At 36.7% G+C, this 18234-nt stretch overlaps 2 protein-coding genes and 1 non-coding gene across 3 annotated transcripts in view; 1 reads left to right on the top strand and 2 right to left on the bottom strand.

Annotated features, from left to right (window-relative positions):
• LOC126008810 (protein CutA homolog) overlaps nt 1-18234 on the top strand; it is a 484819-nt gene that overhangs the window by 167926 nt on the left and 298659 nt on the right. The gene's annotated exons all lie outside the window — the stretch shown is intronic.
• The window catches only part of LOC126008811 (complement C5-like), a 109772-nt gene that overhangs the window by 47529 nt on the left and 44009 nt on the right, over nt 1-18234 (bottom strand). The window contains exons 17-22 of the mRNA XM_049773085.1: nt 17506-17703; nt 14513-14603; nt 12007-12080; nt 10979-11118; nt 8524-8724; nt 6439-6499 (exon numbers count right to left, since the gene is read on the bottom strand). Coding sequence (XP_049629042.1) covers nt 6439-6499; nt 8524-8724; nt 10979-11118; nt 12007-12080; nt 14513-14603; nt 17506-17703 — 765 coding nt within the window. The remainder of the gene's footprint in view (nt 1-6438; nt 6500-8523; nt 8725-10978; nt 11119-12006; nt 12081-14512; nt 14604-17505; nt 17704-18234) is intronic.
• On the bottom strand, nt 7128-7235 carry LOC126009821 (U6 spliceosomal RNA). Its single transcript, XR_007496017.1, has one exon. It is a non-coding gene; the product is annotated as a U6 spliceosomal RNA (small nuclear RNA).

Genomic DNA, 18234 nt, shown 5'->3' with positions numbered 1-18234 from the left:
ATTCATCCAATACCCATCTGATCAAGGGCTTGTATCTAAGATATACAAGGTTCTGACAGAATTTAACAAGGAAAAAAACATCTAAACTCATAAAAATATGGAGAGAAGGAATTTCCTCAAAGAAGAAATACAAATGGCCAAAAGGCACATGAAAAAAATGCTCCACTTCACTAATCATTAGGGAGATGCAAATCAAAACAACTATAGGTACCATCTCACACCACAGAAATTGGCACACATCACATAAAACAAGAACATAAGGCTGCACAAGAAAGGAAAACAAGCAGTGCTGGCGGGGATGTGGAGAGAAAGGAACTCTTTTTCACTGCTGGTGGGAATGCCGTCTAGTACAACCTTTATGGAAAGCGATATGGAGATTCCTTCACAAACTGGAAATTGAGCTTCCATACGATCCAGCTATACCACTCCTAGGAATATACCCAAGAAACACAAAAATACAATACAAAAAACCCTTCCTTACTCCTATATTCATTGCAGCGCTATTTACAATAGCCAGACTCTGGAAACAACCAAGATGCCCTTCAACAGATGAGTGGCTGAAGAAACTGTGGTACATATACACAATGGAATACTATGCAGCCATCAGGAGAGATGAAGTCATGAAATTTTCCAATACATGGATGTACATGGAATCTATTATGCTGAGTGAAGTAAGTCAGAGGGAGAGAGAAAGACGCAGAATGGTTTCACTCATCTATGGGCTTTAAGAAAAATGAAGGACATTTTTAACAATATCTCAGAGACAAGAGAGATGAGGGCTGGTAGGTGCAGCTCAGGACATGCAGCTCATCACATAGAGTGATGAGTGCAGTTGCAGAGATGACTACACTGAAAACTATCATAAAATGTGAATGAATGAGGGAAGTAGAAAGCCTGTCTCGAGTACAGGTGTAGGGGGGTGGGGAGGAGGGAGATCTGGGAAATTGGTGGTGGGAATGTTACACCGGTGAAGGGGGGGTGCTCTTTACATGACTGTAATCATACAACTATAATCATGTTTGTAATCACGGTGTAAAAAAAAAAAAAAAAAAAAAAAAAATATTACATTAAAGTGTATTTAAAACAAAAAAAAAAAAAAAAAACAAAAAAAAAAAAAAAAAAGAACATAAGGCTGATGGAGAATTGGGGAGAAAGGAACTCTCATTCACTGATGGTAAGGATGCAATCTAGTCAAACAATATGGAGATTCCTGAAAAATAAAAACAAACCTGGAAATTGAGCTCCCATATGATCCAGCTATTCTACTCCTAGGGATATACCCTAGGAACAAAAAAACACAGTACAAAAATGCCCTCCTCACACTTATGTTCATTGCAGCTCTATTTACAATAGCCAGAATCTGGAAACAACTCAGATGCCCAACCACAACTGAGTGGCTAAAGAAATTGTGGTACATCTAACAAAGGAATACTATGCAGCTGTCAGGAAAAATGAAGTCATGAAATTTTTCTATACCTGGATGGACATGAAAATTTTTACCTAGTGAATAAGTCAGAGGTAGAGATATAGACACAGAATAATTTCACTCACCTGTGGGATTTACATAAAATAAAATACATTTATTGTAATAACACCCAGAGAAAATAAAGATGAGGGCCGAAAGGACTGATCCATGATATGAAGCTTACCAAAAAGAGTGGTGAGTGTAGTTAGAGAAATAACTACAGTGAGAACAAACATGATGATGAACACTTTCCTTTACCAATGCAATCTTCCTACCACTTATTCCCCCATCTCGCTCCTCCCCCACCTCCGGCCTGTCTTAGAGACAGGCATTCTATTTGCATTGGTGAAGAAGGGTGTTCTTTCTTTTTATTTATTTTAAAATTTTTATTTTGATCATATTACATATTACATATTTATCACAGTAGTATTTTAGGTACATATTAAGGGTGTTCTTTTTTTTTTTGACTAAAACCCAACTACAAACATGTTTGTAAGCATGGTGCTTAAATAAAGATATTATTAAAAGTAAAATAAAATTATAATGCATATATTAAAGTTCATAAAATCTTAAAAAAATAATAAAATTAAAAAATTAATAAAATCTTAAAAAAACCAAGTATGAAACATTACCACCTCTACTCAAAGATATGGGGCAAACTTCCAAGCACTTTGCCCATAAGTATGGCATTCACTCCTGGCACTTATTCTAGGTTGCCTGTTATTAGATTACAAAATGCAAGGTAACAACAAAACAGCCAAAGACAGTACAATGAGAAAACTGATCCACAAAACTAATTTGGTAGGGGAAGCATTGGGAATCTAGGGAAAGAAGGTCGGGCCCGGAGAGATAGCACAGCGGCGTTTGCCTTGCAAGCAGCCGATCCAGGACCAAAGGTGGTTGGTTCGAATCCCGGTGTCCCATATGGTCCCCCGTGCCTGCCAGGAGCTATTTCTGAGCATGGAGCCAGGAGTAACCCCTGAGCACCGCCGGGTGCGGCCCAAAAACCAAAAAAAAAAAAAAAAGAAGGTCGGTCACTAATTGTGGAGATGGTGTTGGAGTCAGCACACAGGAAACCATCATTAATAATATTGTAAATTATAGTACCTCAATTAATTAAAAGAGATTTGTTTAGTCCTAGTTTGCTAAGGTATTTTATACTTTTCTAATAAGGAAAAATGTTTTATTTATCTGAAGTGCTCTAAGACTAGGTGATTTTGTACATCTATGGAAATTTTTATTATAAGCTATTACTTACCAATGCAGATATTTGAATCTGATCTATACTATAATATTGTCTAGCATAAAGCCAATATTTTTATTTTAGGATACAACATACTTTACACTTTTTCAGAAATTTTCCCTTAAATTTTTCTTAACTTTCATCTGTTTCTTATTAAATTGTAGACTTACAGGATTTATCTATTTCATATTAATTGAAAGATTAGCATAAATGTATTCATATTATTCATTAAACTTATATTCATTAAGCTTATAAAGCTTATAAAAAGTATGTTTTAAAAAATTGCTTTCTTTATCAATTTACCATTGATTTACATACAATTTTGTGGAATTTTGGGAGTCTAGCTTTATTCATCTGTATGTGTGTAGTTGTAACTCCTTTACAGTGCATTATAAAAAACAAGATCTCTCATGTATAGGATATAATGACACATTTTAATGAAACAAATGACCAGAGTCATCAGAACTGGAGATTTTTGTCTGTAGAACTGAGCTGAGGTGGGAGAGAAGGCTGGGAGGCTCCTTGGAACAGTGGTGAAGGGAAGTGGGCACTCTGGTGATAGGTGTTGGAAAGATGAATGTATACAAAGTATAATTAAGAGTACTGTGGGGGCCGGAGAGATAGCACAGCAGTGTTTGCCTTGCAAGCACCGACCCAGGACCCAAGGTGATTGGTTTGAATCCCGGTGTCCCATATGGTCCCCCAAGCCAGGAGCGATTTCTGAGCAGATAGCCAGGAGGGACCCCTGAGCACCGCCGGGTGTGGCCCCAAAACCAAAAACCAAAAAGAAAAAAAAAGATTACTGTGAATATTGGTTATTAAATAAAAATAAAGCACAAAAATATGTAGAGAAAACATATCTGAGTGGGAGCACTTGGAGGAAAGGGAGACAGATGTAGGCATAAAGCAGTGCTTCTCAAATGGGTACACGAAGCTCCATAAAGGGGAGCGCGTTTGACCTAGGCAAACACTGTCCTAACAAGCTAAGCCCCGTGTTGATGTCTCTGTATGTCTCTGGAGCTGAGAGTTGCTGTGTCCTGCTTCAAACCCCGCTTCGAAAAGCTATGCATTGCAAAACGTGCTCATTGGAGCCATTAATCCAGATATCATCTCTGATTCAAAAATCAGCTCAAATTATTTTTATATATTTTTGTTTTGCAGGTTAAAGTTTTTTTAAATAAATATACTATTTACAGCCTCACGGGGGGGCGTGAAAAATGTTTTCTTCTTCCTACGGGGGCATGACAGAAAATAATTGAGAAGTTCTTGCATAAAGGAAGATGGGAAGAAAAGCAAACATGAGAGAGGTCAGCCTAAAGCAGGTGGGCCTCTGCCTGGAAGTCAGGGGATGATGTTTAAAAGTTACATTTTTGCAGGGCCAGAGGGATAGTTAGATGAGTAGGGTGTTTGCCTTGCAGGCAGCTGACCCAGATTCAATCCCCAAAACCCCATCTATGGTACCCCAAGTCCTGCCAGGAGTGATTCCTGAATGTAAAGGAGTCAAGAGTAAGCCCTGAGCACAGCCAGCTGTGCCACTTAAAAAAAAAGTATTACATATTATGGTATTGAATAATTTTTCATTTCCTTTGGTGATATAGGAATGGGGGAGAAAGGGAGTGTATGCAAAAATGAAGATACTAGTATTTTTTTTCTTCTTCGAAGAGAAAGAATTGAGATATTTACGTTTCAAATAAGCAGAACATTGTAAAGTGAATAAAAGCAATTTTAGTATGAAGGGAAGGAAGGAAAGAAAGAAAGAAAGAAAGAAAGAAAGAAAGAAAGAAAGAAAAATCCACCATATATATATATATATGTGTGTGTGTGTGTGTGTGTGTGTGTGTGTGTGTGTATGTATGTATTGGATAAATCCTTATTTTTCATACTTTCTTCTTGGAATCTTTTTTTTAAATAAATATTTATTTAAGCACCATGATTACAAGCATGTTTGTAGTTGGGTTTCAGTCATAAACAGAAGACCCCCTTTCACCAGTGCAACATTTTCACCACCAATGCCGCCCTCTTCCCCCACCACTGCCTGAATTTGCAACAGGCATTCTACTTCTTCCATTCTTTAACATTGTCATGCTAGTTGTTAATGTATTTATTTCCCTAACAGCGTTCACCACTCTTTGTGGTGAGCTTCAAATTGTGAGCCAGTCCTTTCTGGCCCTTCCAGCCCTTAACTCTTTAGTCTCTGGGCCTTATTACAGGAATGACTTTCATTTTTTTCTTAAAACCCATAGATGAGTGAGACTATTCTGTGTCTATCTCTCTCCCTCTGACTTATTTCATCAACATAATAGATTCTATGTACATCTGGATAAATTTCTTGATGACTTTGTGTCCCAGTTTCTTCACCTGTCAAATGGAGTAAAGCTGCACCTAGTTTGTAGAATATTCTGAGATCAAATGAGTAAATATATTCAATAATATGATCAATAATAGATCAACAATATGATTTATGATCACATTTAGTAAGTTTTGTTTTGATCATTATACAAATAGATATAAAATAATATTCCTGCATGTATAAGTCTATGTATTTGTACTTTGCCTTCTTCAACACTTCAAAGTATTCATACTTTATAATATAGATATATATCTGTGTGAATTTTTTTCCCTAATTTTATTTTCATGTATACTTTTTTGCCAGTCTGCCTATTGTGAAGGATGTATAATAGAAATATTACAGGTTCTGAGGTTTAGGATCCCATCCTGCCTCAGAATTACTGTGGCCTTTGACCTTTCTTCTTCTCAATAGTTATGCTTCCTGGATCAGAGCAATTCTGCAGCTGGGGGCTGTTCACTTTGTGGTCCCCTGAGCATGGGGTACCATAGATGGGGTTTTGGGGATTGAATCTGGGTCAGCTGCCTGCAAGGCAAACACCCTACTCATCTAACTATCCCTCTGTCCCTGCAAAAATGTAACTTTTAAACATCAAATAATTATATGACAGTCTCTCTTTATTTTGTTGAAAAGAATGCTAATAGGATATTCTGAATTCATAAATACATAGGCATATAGGTCTTCTGTCCTCAAATGTCTGAAAAATAACTGAAAAAATAACCTGAAAAGATAATCAGAATATCTTATTTCAAGGAAAAATCGGAAGGAAAATGGGGTTCGAGTCTGTTAAGCAATTAATTAACATGGTAATATTTTTTTTTTTTTTTTTTTTGGTTTTTGGGCCACACCCGGTAATGCTCAGGGGTTACTCCTGGCTATGTGCTCAGAAGTTGCTCCTGGCTTGGGGGACCATATGGGACACCGGGGATCGAACCGCGGTCTAGCGCAGGCAAGGCAGGCACCTTACCTTTAGCGCCACCGCCCGGCCCCTAACATGGTAATATTTTCAAATAATACATGTTAAATAAGTAAATAATTACATGTAAGATGTAATTGGCTTTTCTTAGGTTTATTTGTACTTACAATTCTATAACATTTTAAAAAGCTATTGTGATAAATGTAAAATAAGTAGTATGCAAAGAAAGTAATGTAATTATTACATTTTGATCATAGTATTTAAGGTTAAAATTATTTTTCTTTGTTCTAAACCCATCACATAATAGCACAAAGAATGCTATAAAGAATGTCAGTAAACTAAGAAATGAATATTTTTGATACCAGGCAATTCACATTTTGAAAAAAATAAGTTTTAAGTTGCACATATACTTTGACTTCCAGAGCAAAAGATGACAGGCATATAAAATACAAGATTATTTTGCATACCATAAATGCCCTTTGGGTCAAGCGTAACACCAGCATAGCTTTCCTTTTTGATACCTTCTGGCTAAAATTAAGACAGAAAACATTCTGTGAAGAACATAATTTAAAAAGTTAAAAAATAGAACATAATTACATGTATATGATTTGAATTCCTTGGCTCAATATTTCTTGATCACTGTTCCAGTTCAAAGACATTTTAGTGCTTTCTTCTTCTTTTTTGGAAGGAAGCAAAATAAGTATGAATACTTAGACTCACACCTGTAGGAATAAGATTTCATGTCTATTTGTATAATAATAATAATAATAAAACTTAATAGAGGGATTATAAGTCAAATTATTGATCTAAGTGCCTTGAATTTGTTTATTCGTTTGATCTCAGAAATATTCTACAAACTAGGTGCAGCTTTATTCATTTTGACAAGTGATCAAGAAATTTAACCAATACCAGACTATTAGTAAACGTGGAGTCAAGATTGAAAGAAAAGGTTTGCTTAAGAACCCATCATAGATTCATTGATGGGTGAATCATGGCGGGCACAAATGTGTGTGTGTGTTTTGGTTTTTCGGACTCAGAAATTGCCCCTGGCTTGGGGGGGGGCATAGGGGTCGCCTTGGGATCAAACCGTGCTCCTTCCTTGGCTAGCGCTTGCAAGGCAGACACCTTACCTCTAGCGCCACCTTGCCGGCCCCACAAATAAGTGTTTAAAGAAACATAATTTGTGTGTCATGCTTGTGCTAGGGCCAAGCTAATCTCCTCTGTATTGTTCCAATTTTAGTATATGTGCTGCCAAAGCCAGCACATAAGGAAGTATCTTTTATTAATTAATTAATTAATTGATTATTTTTGGTTTTTGGGTCACACCCAGCAGAACTCATGAGTTGCTCCTGACAGGCTCAGGGAACCATATGGAAAGCCAGATTCGAACTCGGGTCTGTCCTGTGTTGGCTGCGTGCAAGGCAAACGCCTAACCACTGTGTTATCACTCTGGCTCCAGGAAGCATGTTTGAAAGCTAAAAACTGAATTCAAAGGGAGAAGGAGGGGGCAAAAGGCAGACTAGAAGTAACCCTTGGATAATGGAGAAGGGGCCCGACCTCTGGTGTTGGTGAAGGCACAGTAATTTTGTAGACCTTATACAAAAACATAAACACTATGGTAACCATGTGACCTCAACTATACTAAAAAAGAAAAGAAAAAGAAACTGAACTAAAAAGAACTAAGATCTCAACAGCCACTGTCAAGGCCTGCCATCTTACTTTTGGAAAGAATATTATCTTTTTGTTTCTTTAATTTTGGGGTTGCATCCAGCAATGCTCAGGGGTCACACCTGGCTCTACATACAGGGATTACATCTAGCAGTGCTCTGGAGGGTTCTATAGGATGCTGGGAAATGAACCTGGGTGAATGCCAACACAAACGCTTTAGCCACTGTACTATGTCCCCAATCCCAGGTTTTCTTATTTTAATATAAGTTGAAATAAAAATTTTTCAACAGACTTTTTTTTGGGTCACTCATACTTAATAAACGACTGTTTTCTTCTTAAACAATGAAAACATTTCTAGATTATCAACTGTAAGCTAAAACTACACGAATGGTGTCTTGTTATTGTTGTTTCCAGGACCTACCATAAGGTCTGACGCTTAGATTTTGAAACAGACTTTCTGTATTGGGTTTAAAACAAAACCCTGAAAGTCTATATACCAAATTGTAAATATTAGGTATTTTAATTTTCTTCTCAGTGGTTTACAGTATTCTATGTTTTCTACAGCATAATTGTTATTGGACAATATGAAACATAATTTCAGATTAAGGGAATGTTATAGGCTAATACAAAAACACACTTTAGGATAACCATATTTTTCAGCATTCACCCAGATTGTCCCAATGAATGAACATTTCTTAAATTAACAATTTTTAACATTTCTTAAATTTTAATTAATTAATTTTAATTAACTTAATTCTTGTTATTATTTTATCTCTGTGGCTATTTTTTGAATCAGTTAAACATTGAGTACTAATAAACATTTTTTTTAAAGAATGGAGAAGTGCTTTATTTAAAGAATCAGGAAAAGACTTTTTGTTCCTTACCACTACTCGTAGTGTTTTTATTAAGATTTCTTTCCCAACAGAAGTTTCCAGTTGAAAGCTGATGTTGTGGAGGCCAATTTCCAGAGGCAGCACATTAAAGGATACTGCGTGATTGGAGGAACCCTCTATTTTCTGGTATTGGCATCTGGCTGGGGTTCCTGATACACATATTCCTTCCACAGGAGACATTTTAACACAGAACTGAAATGTTACCAGAAGATTCACAGAGAAAAAGAAATGGTATAGAATCTGTTAATCAGTAAGAAATTTATTTGTTTGGGAGCCACTTTCAGTGGTATTTGGCGGCTACTCCTGGCTTATTTCTCAGGAGTCATTCTCAGTCGTGCTTAGGGGATCATGTGGTTCTGAGGATTTAATTTGAACCACCTACCTCCAAAACATATGCTTCAGCCCATTTACCTAGCTCCTTGGATGCTAGTTAGCACTTTAAAAATGGATTCTGTTTTATACACAGTGGAATATTATGCAGCCACCAGAAAAATGAAGTCATGAAATTTTCCTATACATGGATGGGTATGGAAACTATTATGCTGTGTGAAATAAGTCAGAGGGAGGAAGATAGACACAGAATAATCTCATTCACCCATGGGATTTAAAAAAATTAGAAGACATTATAGTAATAACTCCCACTGATAAAAGAGATGAGTGCTGGAAGGACAGTTCCACGATATGAAGCTCATCAGAGTGGTGAGTGCAGTTAGAGAAATAACTACACTGAGAACTGTCTTGACAATGGTAATGACTGAGAGAAGAAGAATGCCTGTCTGGAATGTAGGCAGGGGGTGGGAGATAAGGGAAATGGAGGGCATTGGTGGTGGGAATATTGCACTGGTAAAGGAGGTTGTTATTTTTATGACAGAAACCCAACTATAAACATGTTTGTAATCATGGTGCTTAAATAAAGATATTATTAAAAATGAATGATGTAGAAAGGTGAATTCTGTTTGATAAAATTGTTTTGTTTCTAAAGTATCAATGTTTAATTATTCCTAAAGTGACAGATTTAAATAGGTGTGATGATGAAAACTTCTAGATTCCAACTTAATAATAATATGCCAACAGGGTTCATATTTTATCTTTTAAAATAGAGTGAGCATATAATAAAACTATGTGGAGATCACAGAAATATCTCTATCTATCTATCTATCTATCTATCTATCTATCTATCTATCTATCTATCTATCTATCTATCTATCATCTATCTATCTATCTATCTTTCATCTATCTACCTAGAATGATAGAACTTATTTGATTGAAAACAGTTAAATTTTTGGGCCAGAGTGATACAGTGGATCCGCTTGCCTTGTCAATTCTTGACATCCCGTATGGTCCCTCCAACAGTAGTCATACAGGTGTGTAGAACCAGGAGTAAGCCCTGAACACCACTGGATGGTGGAAATAAATGGCAAAAAAAGAATAACTGAAGAATATATTTATACACTTAGGTTTTTGGGCCACATCAGGGGCTACTTCTGGCTCTGTGCTCAGAATCGCTCCTGGCAGGCTCAGGGGACCATATGGGATGTCAGGGATCGAACCCAGGTTGGCCGTGTGCAAGGTAAATGACCTACTTGCTGTGCTATTGCTCTGGCCCCAGAGTTCATATTTTTTAATGGCATTGGTTTTCGATTCAAAATATTTAATGATAATGACTTTCAAGTGAAATAAACAATTCTATTGTGTAAATCTTTTTGCAGGTGTGTTGGCAAAAAAAAATAAGACAAATGATAGATCTGATCCATGGTGAGAGTCTTTCATGAGTGCTGACATGATTTTGTGCAAGTGTAATGATGGTAAGTGAATTCTAACCTGAATAAGGACGTGGGAAACATATTAGTAGAGCAGAAGGTTTAGAGGTATTAAAAAAATGATGGCGTCAACAGGTGGAGTTTTCCCTCATATAGCTCTGAAGTAACAAGGTTAATGGATTGAAAAGATGGGAAAGTGTTGGAAAGATGTTTGAAATAAAAATTTCCAACAATTTGATATGATCTACAAAGAGAAGATTACTAGCTATTTAAATGAAACGGGCTATTTAAAGGCAAGGTGATCAAAGAAATTGGAGTCCAGATGGATAAAAAAACAAAACATAAACTCATCTTTTTACTGATTTTCTCTACATTTTTATCATACGGTCTCATATTCTTCTTAACACCTTGATACTGGCTCTGAAATTTGTGTGCATGAAGTTACATCCAGGTGTGAACCACAGATATTTTGTGCTAGCATCATGTTAAATTTGAGTTGCATGAAAATTGTCTTAGTTCTCTATTATTTCCTTAATTTTAAGCAGCATATCTTGTCTAAAGAATGTCTTTTATTATTAAATTTATTTAAATTTTATTTTGTATATGTAATAATTTCAACTGAATTATCAAAACAAGAGATTCTTCTCTTTTTATATTTGTTCATATAAATACTAATCCCTACTCACCTGTATCCCAGATGTCTTATAGTTGTAAACTGTTCCTTTCAATTGAATCTGCTCTCCTCGCACAACAGAATATGGCAAGTGCATTTCTAGGAATATTTCTTTGAACACTTTTACCTTGAGAGTATCAGAAACGCATAAACCTTTAGCCCAAATAAAAGCAAAATAGAAGCACATTAGGAAATTCATACAGTGTTTTATCAGTGCTATTAAAATGTTTCACATTTGCTTCACTTCAAGGAAAAAGAAATATTAGGTCATGTTTTGTTTGGTTTGGTTTTGTTTTGTTTGTTTTTTGGGCCACACCTTGCAATACTCAGGGGTTACACCTGACTCTGTGTTCAGAAATTGCTCCTGGCTTGGGGGACCATATGGTATGCTGGGGGATCGAACTATGGTCCATCCTAGTTCAGCTGTGTGCAAGGCCTAGGCCCTACTGCTGTGCCACTGCTTCAGCCCCTAGATCATGTTTTATTTTGCACTATAACCTTTTGATATTGAACTTTCTACTTACTCAATTTTATTCCAATAGATAACTTTATTTGTCTTATAGAAATCTGATTCTCTTTAAGAGATGAGAATTTTAATCAACCAAATAACTGAATCTATATAGTCACTCTCAGTGTTGCTAAAATGGAATACACATTTTTACAGTGGAAACCAGTATTTTATAAAAAACTAAAAATAGTAGTCATAGCAATTCTACAATTATTTATAAAGTATCTACACCAAGTCACCATAAAAGGGCACCAGTTCTGGAGAGAAGTTATATATTTATTTTGAACTCTACATTGGTTCCTAGACACTGAGGTAAAAAAAGCAAGGGGAAGTGGAAATTCAACACCAGCATTTATAAAATGACTGAAGAACAAAAAAGAGATGTCTTTTTTTCTCTCACTACATTAAAAACGATATTTAAAGAGTGAATCATTTGACATCCTAGGTAAGCTAAATGGATAATCACAGCAACTCTATTTTGATATTCAAATCAGTCTTCAAGTAAGATATATCTTAAGCTTAAGCTTGCTTACCACCCTGAGAAATGCCAACACCTTTAATTTCCCAGGTAGTCAGAGAATCAGGTAGCACAAAAGGCAGCTGCTTCCTGGAAATCAAAATACGGACAGTCAAATACAATGCCATGTTGGTTAACCCCACTTGACAGCATTAGGAGATTTCTTTTTTTAAAAGATACTTTTAGAAGAAAGAGGAGCAAAGTCATAGAACAAAATTATGTCCTGGGGTTGGAGTTATTGCACAGCAGGCAGGGCTTTTGCCTTGCAAACGTTCAACCCAGCTTTGATCCCGGGCATCCCACACGGTGCCCTGAGCCATTTGGGAGCAATTTCTGAGTGCAGAGCCTGGAGAAATCCTTGAGCATTATCGGGTATGGCCTCCAAACCAAACCAAACCAAACAAACAAAACCATACCAAATCAGACCAGACCAAACCAGCCCAAAGGAAATAGTAAGCAGAAATATATACTCAGTGATTTTCCTACTTGTTTCATGTTTTCAGGTACATCACTAACATGATGAAAGTTCAAATTTGGAAAGATGCCTTTGAGAAAATTAGAGATTTTAAACATATATAAGGTAATAAAGATTATGTTTATTGTATAGTATGTTACAAAAGGGCAAGCAAGCTAATATATTTTAGTCTTCTTCCTTGTTTGTTTTGGTGCTCAGGGGTTACTCCTGGCTCTGTCCTCAGAAATTGCTGGGGATCCAATCCACATCCGTCCTGGGTCAGCTGCATGCAAGGCAAACATTCTACTACTGTGCTATCACTCCAGCCCCCTATTTTAGTACTTTTTATAACAACAAGATTAGGCTTTTATATTTGCAATTTAATAAACAAACAAACTTGACTACCAAGTTTATATCAAGCATTGTGCTATGTTCTGAGTACATAGCACTTCTTATAATTATAATTGATTGCAATTGTTGGTGTACCTATCTGAAACCCTGGATTTGGTGTAGATACCTAAGACCCACCCATCTTTGGGAGGGGTCTTGGGAACCGGATATTAGGTGTGACCTTACCTGCAAGACCCGACCCATTCCTGGGAGTGGTCTTGGAAAAGTTAGATAAGCCTTGGACCAAGGGGATTCGGCCCTTTCTGTGCTGCTGGGCGCTCTGGCTTTTGGGCCTCTGTGTTCTGGTTTTTGACCAGCATGGAGCCCAAAGGGAAGATGGCTAACAGGACATAAGACGCAGGGCTAGCAAAGTATTGCTGTGCTTGAAAGGTTATGAGTAGGCCACACACATGTGGTGGTCAGGGCATGAATATAGATGATGCTTCCTAATGCCTGCATGTGAGTGAGTGATTACGCCGATCACCTGGGCCTGGAACCCGCCGGCTGGATGGGGGATGAAGCCACGTGGCTGGGGCCTAAGCACAAAGGCCTCCATCATTCACCATCCAGCCCCATCTTTAATTATTTAATTCAACAGCAATAACTGCATCAACAAAGCCTTAAACAACTAGAGGTGAGGACTGGGAGATTACTCAAATAGTAGAGCACATGTCTTGCATATTAGGCCCTTTGTTCAATTCCTAGTACTAACTTCTCTTATCCCAGTACTACATGGAACCATTGATTACTGGGACAATAAGCGGCCCAGTGCTCATCAGAATTATTGGGGATGATCCTTATAAAAAATTTAAGGGTGGTATACACTTGCTTAACACCTTTTGTTTTGTGTTTCTCTATACCTGGACTCTATGGCAGATTCTATGTTAGGCTGAGAATATAAAACAGAAATCTGAAATGAGTTCTTGTCTTGGAGGGGCTTAAAAGTTACTGAGAAGACATACAAGTGGCCATTATGATACCGTGATAGACTTGCAGCAAGGTAAATTGGCCAGGGCAATAAATTCCATCATCAGAGTAAAGACAGTAAGTAGTAGGAATCGTACAAGAAGTACCAGCTAAGAGATAATGGCAACTGAAATGGCCATTATGGAGAAAGAATTAGAGGGTCGAGGGTAGAGATGAAGCAGCCTGTAGGTTAGTGTCACCTCTATTTTGATGACATTTTGTAAAATTAGTGCTTTGAAACCTGGGGCATTGCTTACTGTTTCCAGTGGGGATTTCAGAAATAAGTTTTGATTAAGAAAATAACACTCCTTTTTTTCTCTTTCTCCTTCATTGCCTCCTATCCGTCTTCCTCCTTCCCTTTCCACCCTCCTCCTCTTTCTTCTTTTAGGTTTATTTCATAATAAAGAAATTATAGTATGAAATTGCTACTTAGTACACTATACACATTTGTACTCAGTCAACGCTAACTAAAGCTGAATAATAAATAATATAATAGGATGTTTCTTCCCAAGTTAATTTTGATCTGGAACCAGTTATTATGACAAAGCATACATTGACAAAATGTGATACAAACTAAAATAAAATATGATCAAATGGTGTCATCATTTTAACTCAAGTAAACTAGGCAAATGGATAGTTTCCAGAATTTTGGGCAGAATAGTTGTGTTTTCCCATTTATTTTCAGAGAAATATTAAAGAAGTAGTATCGTACCTTTGGGTGATGTGATGAACTTCCCATAACCAGCTTTCCGGAAAATAACTCCTTATTTCTGGCTTGGTTACTGATATCATGGCCTTTATGTCTTGGGGAAAAAAAGCAAATTCAAAGATGGAAAAAAATAATAGAAATTCTACTTTTAGCCATGTTAAAAATATGAAGCCTAATTTGTAACTTAAGAATTTTCCAAAAGGTCAATAAAATAAAAATTTGTTGAGTGATTTCATTATATATATAAAAAAAAACTCTAAAAGTTTTTGGATTTCTGCACTAACAGCCTTGAAAAAACCCAAACAAATAAAGCACTAAAGTTTCTCTGACTTTTTAAGAATGTTTTCTTTTCTTTTTTTTAAACCAGTCAAATTGAGCAATGAGAGGAAGGGGCTTATATAAAGAATGTTTTCTAAATGTTTGCTCTTCTTGGGACTGAAGGTTCCATATAATCAATATATAGATAGATTATATATAGATTATATATTATATAATATATATAGATATAAATAATTTTTTTCATGTTTATCATTACAAAACTTACATTTATATTTTAAATCAAGGAGGTTTATATGATTGTCTACCATAACTCACATGTATTTCACTTTAAAAATACTTTCTGAACTTCCTAAATGGTAATCAAGAGACTTGGGGTCACCTCAACCATTCTTGGTCAACTGGACAGGGCAATTCAGTGCTAGATTTTGAAAAATACAGAGATCCTCAGGACCTGGGTTGCTAGGACCAACAGTGCTGGGGGCAGGTTTTGAGGCCAGGCCTAGTGGTTCTTGGGGGGGGGGGGGCTCTATACTGAGATGCTTGGGTGCATTAATTTAACTTAATGTAATTTTTAATTTTGGCTTTTGACAAAAATTGACTGAGGCACTGTAGTTTAAATGCAGTTCATGATGGTTTCCTCTATATATCATTCCAACACTGGGTTATTAAGTTTTGTTTATTTTTGGATCTCCCCAGTGCTGCTCAGAGGTTATTACTGGCTTTGAGTGACTGTATAGGGTGGATTTGGGAACCATATAGGGTGTTAGGAATAGAATCTGGGTTACTTGTGTGTAAGTCAAGTGCCCTACCCACTGTATTATTGCTCTAGCTCTTGAGTTATTCATTTTAATGAAAACAAATAGAACATTGCTTTTTCTCCAAGATGTACTAATAGGGATTGGAACGAATAGTTCAGTCTAAAAATGCCAAGAAAACTGTGTGTAACAACAGTTTTCCTACATTAGTAGATAAGTGGCCAAGGACTGTGACCCCTGAGAGACTGGGGCATGAAATGAAACTTAACATTTTCCAGGTTTGCTTAGAGGGCAGGGAAGGAAGCGACACAGCTGGAAGTCTAGGAGGAAAGGTCTCTGGGAGAAGGGAAAGAATCCAGAAAAGGGGAAGTGTAGAGACAAAGTTCCATGCAACTGAAGCCAAACCAGATTATGAAGAAATTAGTTGAAAAATCAGCCAATGAAAAAAATGTACTAAATTGTGCAAGAGAATACTATTTGGAGAAAGCAAAAGTCTGAAAACAGACCCATAGAGAACAAAATCATGTTATTAATTATAAATACTTAAGAACATGAATTTGACCACAAAAATTTATACTTGCAAAAAATATTTATTTAGAGAAATTACTTAAGATTGTCTTGATTAGGAACTGTCACTGCATTTTTTAACTTTTTATTTCTGTTTTGATATTACTTCTACATGAAATGGAAGGCCTAAAAGTTTTGAAAATATATTAATACAAGTTCTGTAAGTTCTGAAATAAGATTTCAATTCTTAGATATCTAAACTTCTTAACCTGATGTTAAATTTGGAAATATTTTTCTTTGATGAATACAGGTACAAATGGCTTTATAATAGCTATATATAAAATGGGATTATAGAATTTGGAACTGAAAGGCAAGTCAAGTTGGCGTTCTACTTTAAAGCTTTACTTTACTTTAAAGCCTTTTGCTTTCAAGTAAGTGTAAGGATCAAAGTGTATATATAGTCATTCAAATTTATATAATAAATTGACTTTACACAAGACTATTTGTCTTGACTAAAGTACTCTGCTTTATATGTTATATACCTCTTTGGATTATATAAAAAGGATTAATGACATTTTGAGGGGAATATACCAAGTGGTGATTTGGGGCCATACAATGCCTAAAAGGTAGAGCACAAACACAGGCCTTGTGTGTGTGATACCCGATTTTGTGCTTTAGTACTTGTCCTATCTGGCCTGCCCAATGACTGATCACCTCCCCACTTCCTTCTCATTGTTGCTTTTGCTGTTCTGATGACTGGGGGAATCACACACACTCTTGACTTTGCAGCTCACACAACTAGTTATGGTGTTCTCTATGGATTGATCTCACTTGGTTATGATGATTGTGTGCATTTTGATTGTGTTCACCGAGGGTTACTGTGGTCCTAACACACAAGCTTGCTGAGGGGATAGTGCTCCTGGCTACAGTGCTTGCACATTTTCAGTTGTGGTACTTACCTTTTTTTGGAGGGGGAGGCACACCTGACTCTGCACTCTCAGGAATTACTCCTGATGGTGCTAGGAGGACCATATGGGACGCCGGAGATCTACTCGGCTGTCTGTATGCAAAGTAAACGCCCTACCCACTACTATCATCCTGGCCCTCATGACTGCACACTTTTTAAAGTTCAAATCCTGGCTCTGCATTCAAGTTGGCTCAGTCTGTTGTAGTCTCCACAACAGAGTTGCTTGGATCTTGTGCAATATGTAGGTGGCTCCGGGACCGAACTTATTTCCTCAGGCTTCCAAGGCAGCTCTTTTTTAGTCATTGAGCCATCTTTTAGACTTCTCACTACCATCTTTTTAAATTTTTAAAAAGGCCTAATGTTCATTAAGTTTTCGTTTTTGCCTATACGTTTAAATATAACCACGAAAACTGCCTTCTTTAGGAGCACAAACATATAAAAAAAATGACACCTGTGGGCAGACTTTGGATAAAACCCGCCAAACTTACATTGTCTTCCCAGCTGGAGCTCTTTATGAGATGCTGCCGCTAGATGTTCATGTGCGATCCTACAACATGCATTAAAAGCTCTGACACACATGGGGCCAACCTTAATCCGGGCAGCTCGCTGCTCACAAGTTTCGTCCTCCTTGTAGACGGATCCATCATAACAACATTGCTTCACTTTCTCATGTCTGTATTTGGCAGCTGAAATAGCAAGAACACAAGTGTCATAGATTATGCATCAGGTCTTCATGTCGGAGGCTTAGACAGGGTCTCTGGGAATAATATCTGATTTCTATGGGATGTTTCCTCCTCTCCACACAGTTTTGACTAATGGCTCCTCAGCATTCCTTAATTTCTTTATTTTTAACTTTAAAAATGGATTACTTTTCTGTGATTTACAATAGTGTGCACAAAATTCCAACACCACATTCTATATGCCCACATCCCTCCTCCAAAGATCCCAGTTCCCTTTTCCTTTAAATCTTTCTTCCAAACTCAGTTGTATGGATCAGTTATGCTGTTGTGTTTCTTTGGCCTTTCTTCTACCTTGCTGGGCATTTTAAAATCATGCATCTGAGATTATTATGTATCTGTTCCTTTCCTCTTGACTGATTTTTCTCAGCATGAGTTTCATCTATGTCATGGTAAATTGCATAAATTTGTTTCTTTTTTAGAGCTGCCTAGTTTTCCGTTTTTTACACAATATAGTTGTTTCCATATCTTGGCTGTTGT

Source organism: Suncus etruscus, chromosome 5 (assembly GCF_024139225.1).
Source record: "Suncus etruscus isolate mSunEtr1 chromosome 5, mSunEtr1.pri.cur, whole genome shotgun sequence".
In the NCBI taxonomy this organism is placed as follows: domain Eukaryota; kingdom Metazoa; phylum Chordata; class Mammalia; order Eulipotyphla; family Soricidae; genus Suncus; species Suncus etruscus.
Note: the sequence above shows the minus strand (reverse complement) of the source record. Positions and strands in the feature narration are given on the sequence as shown.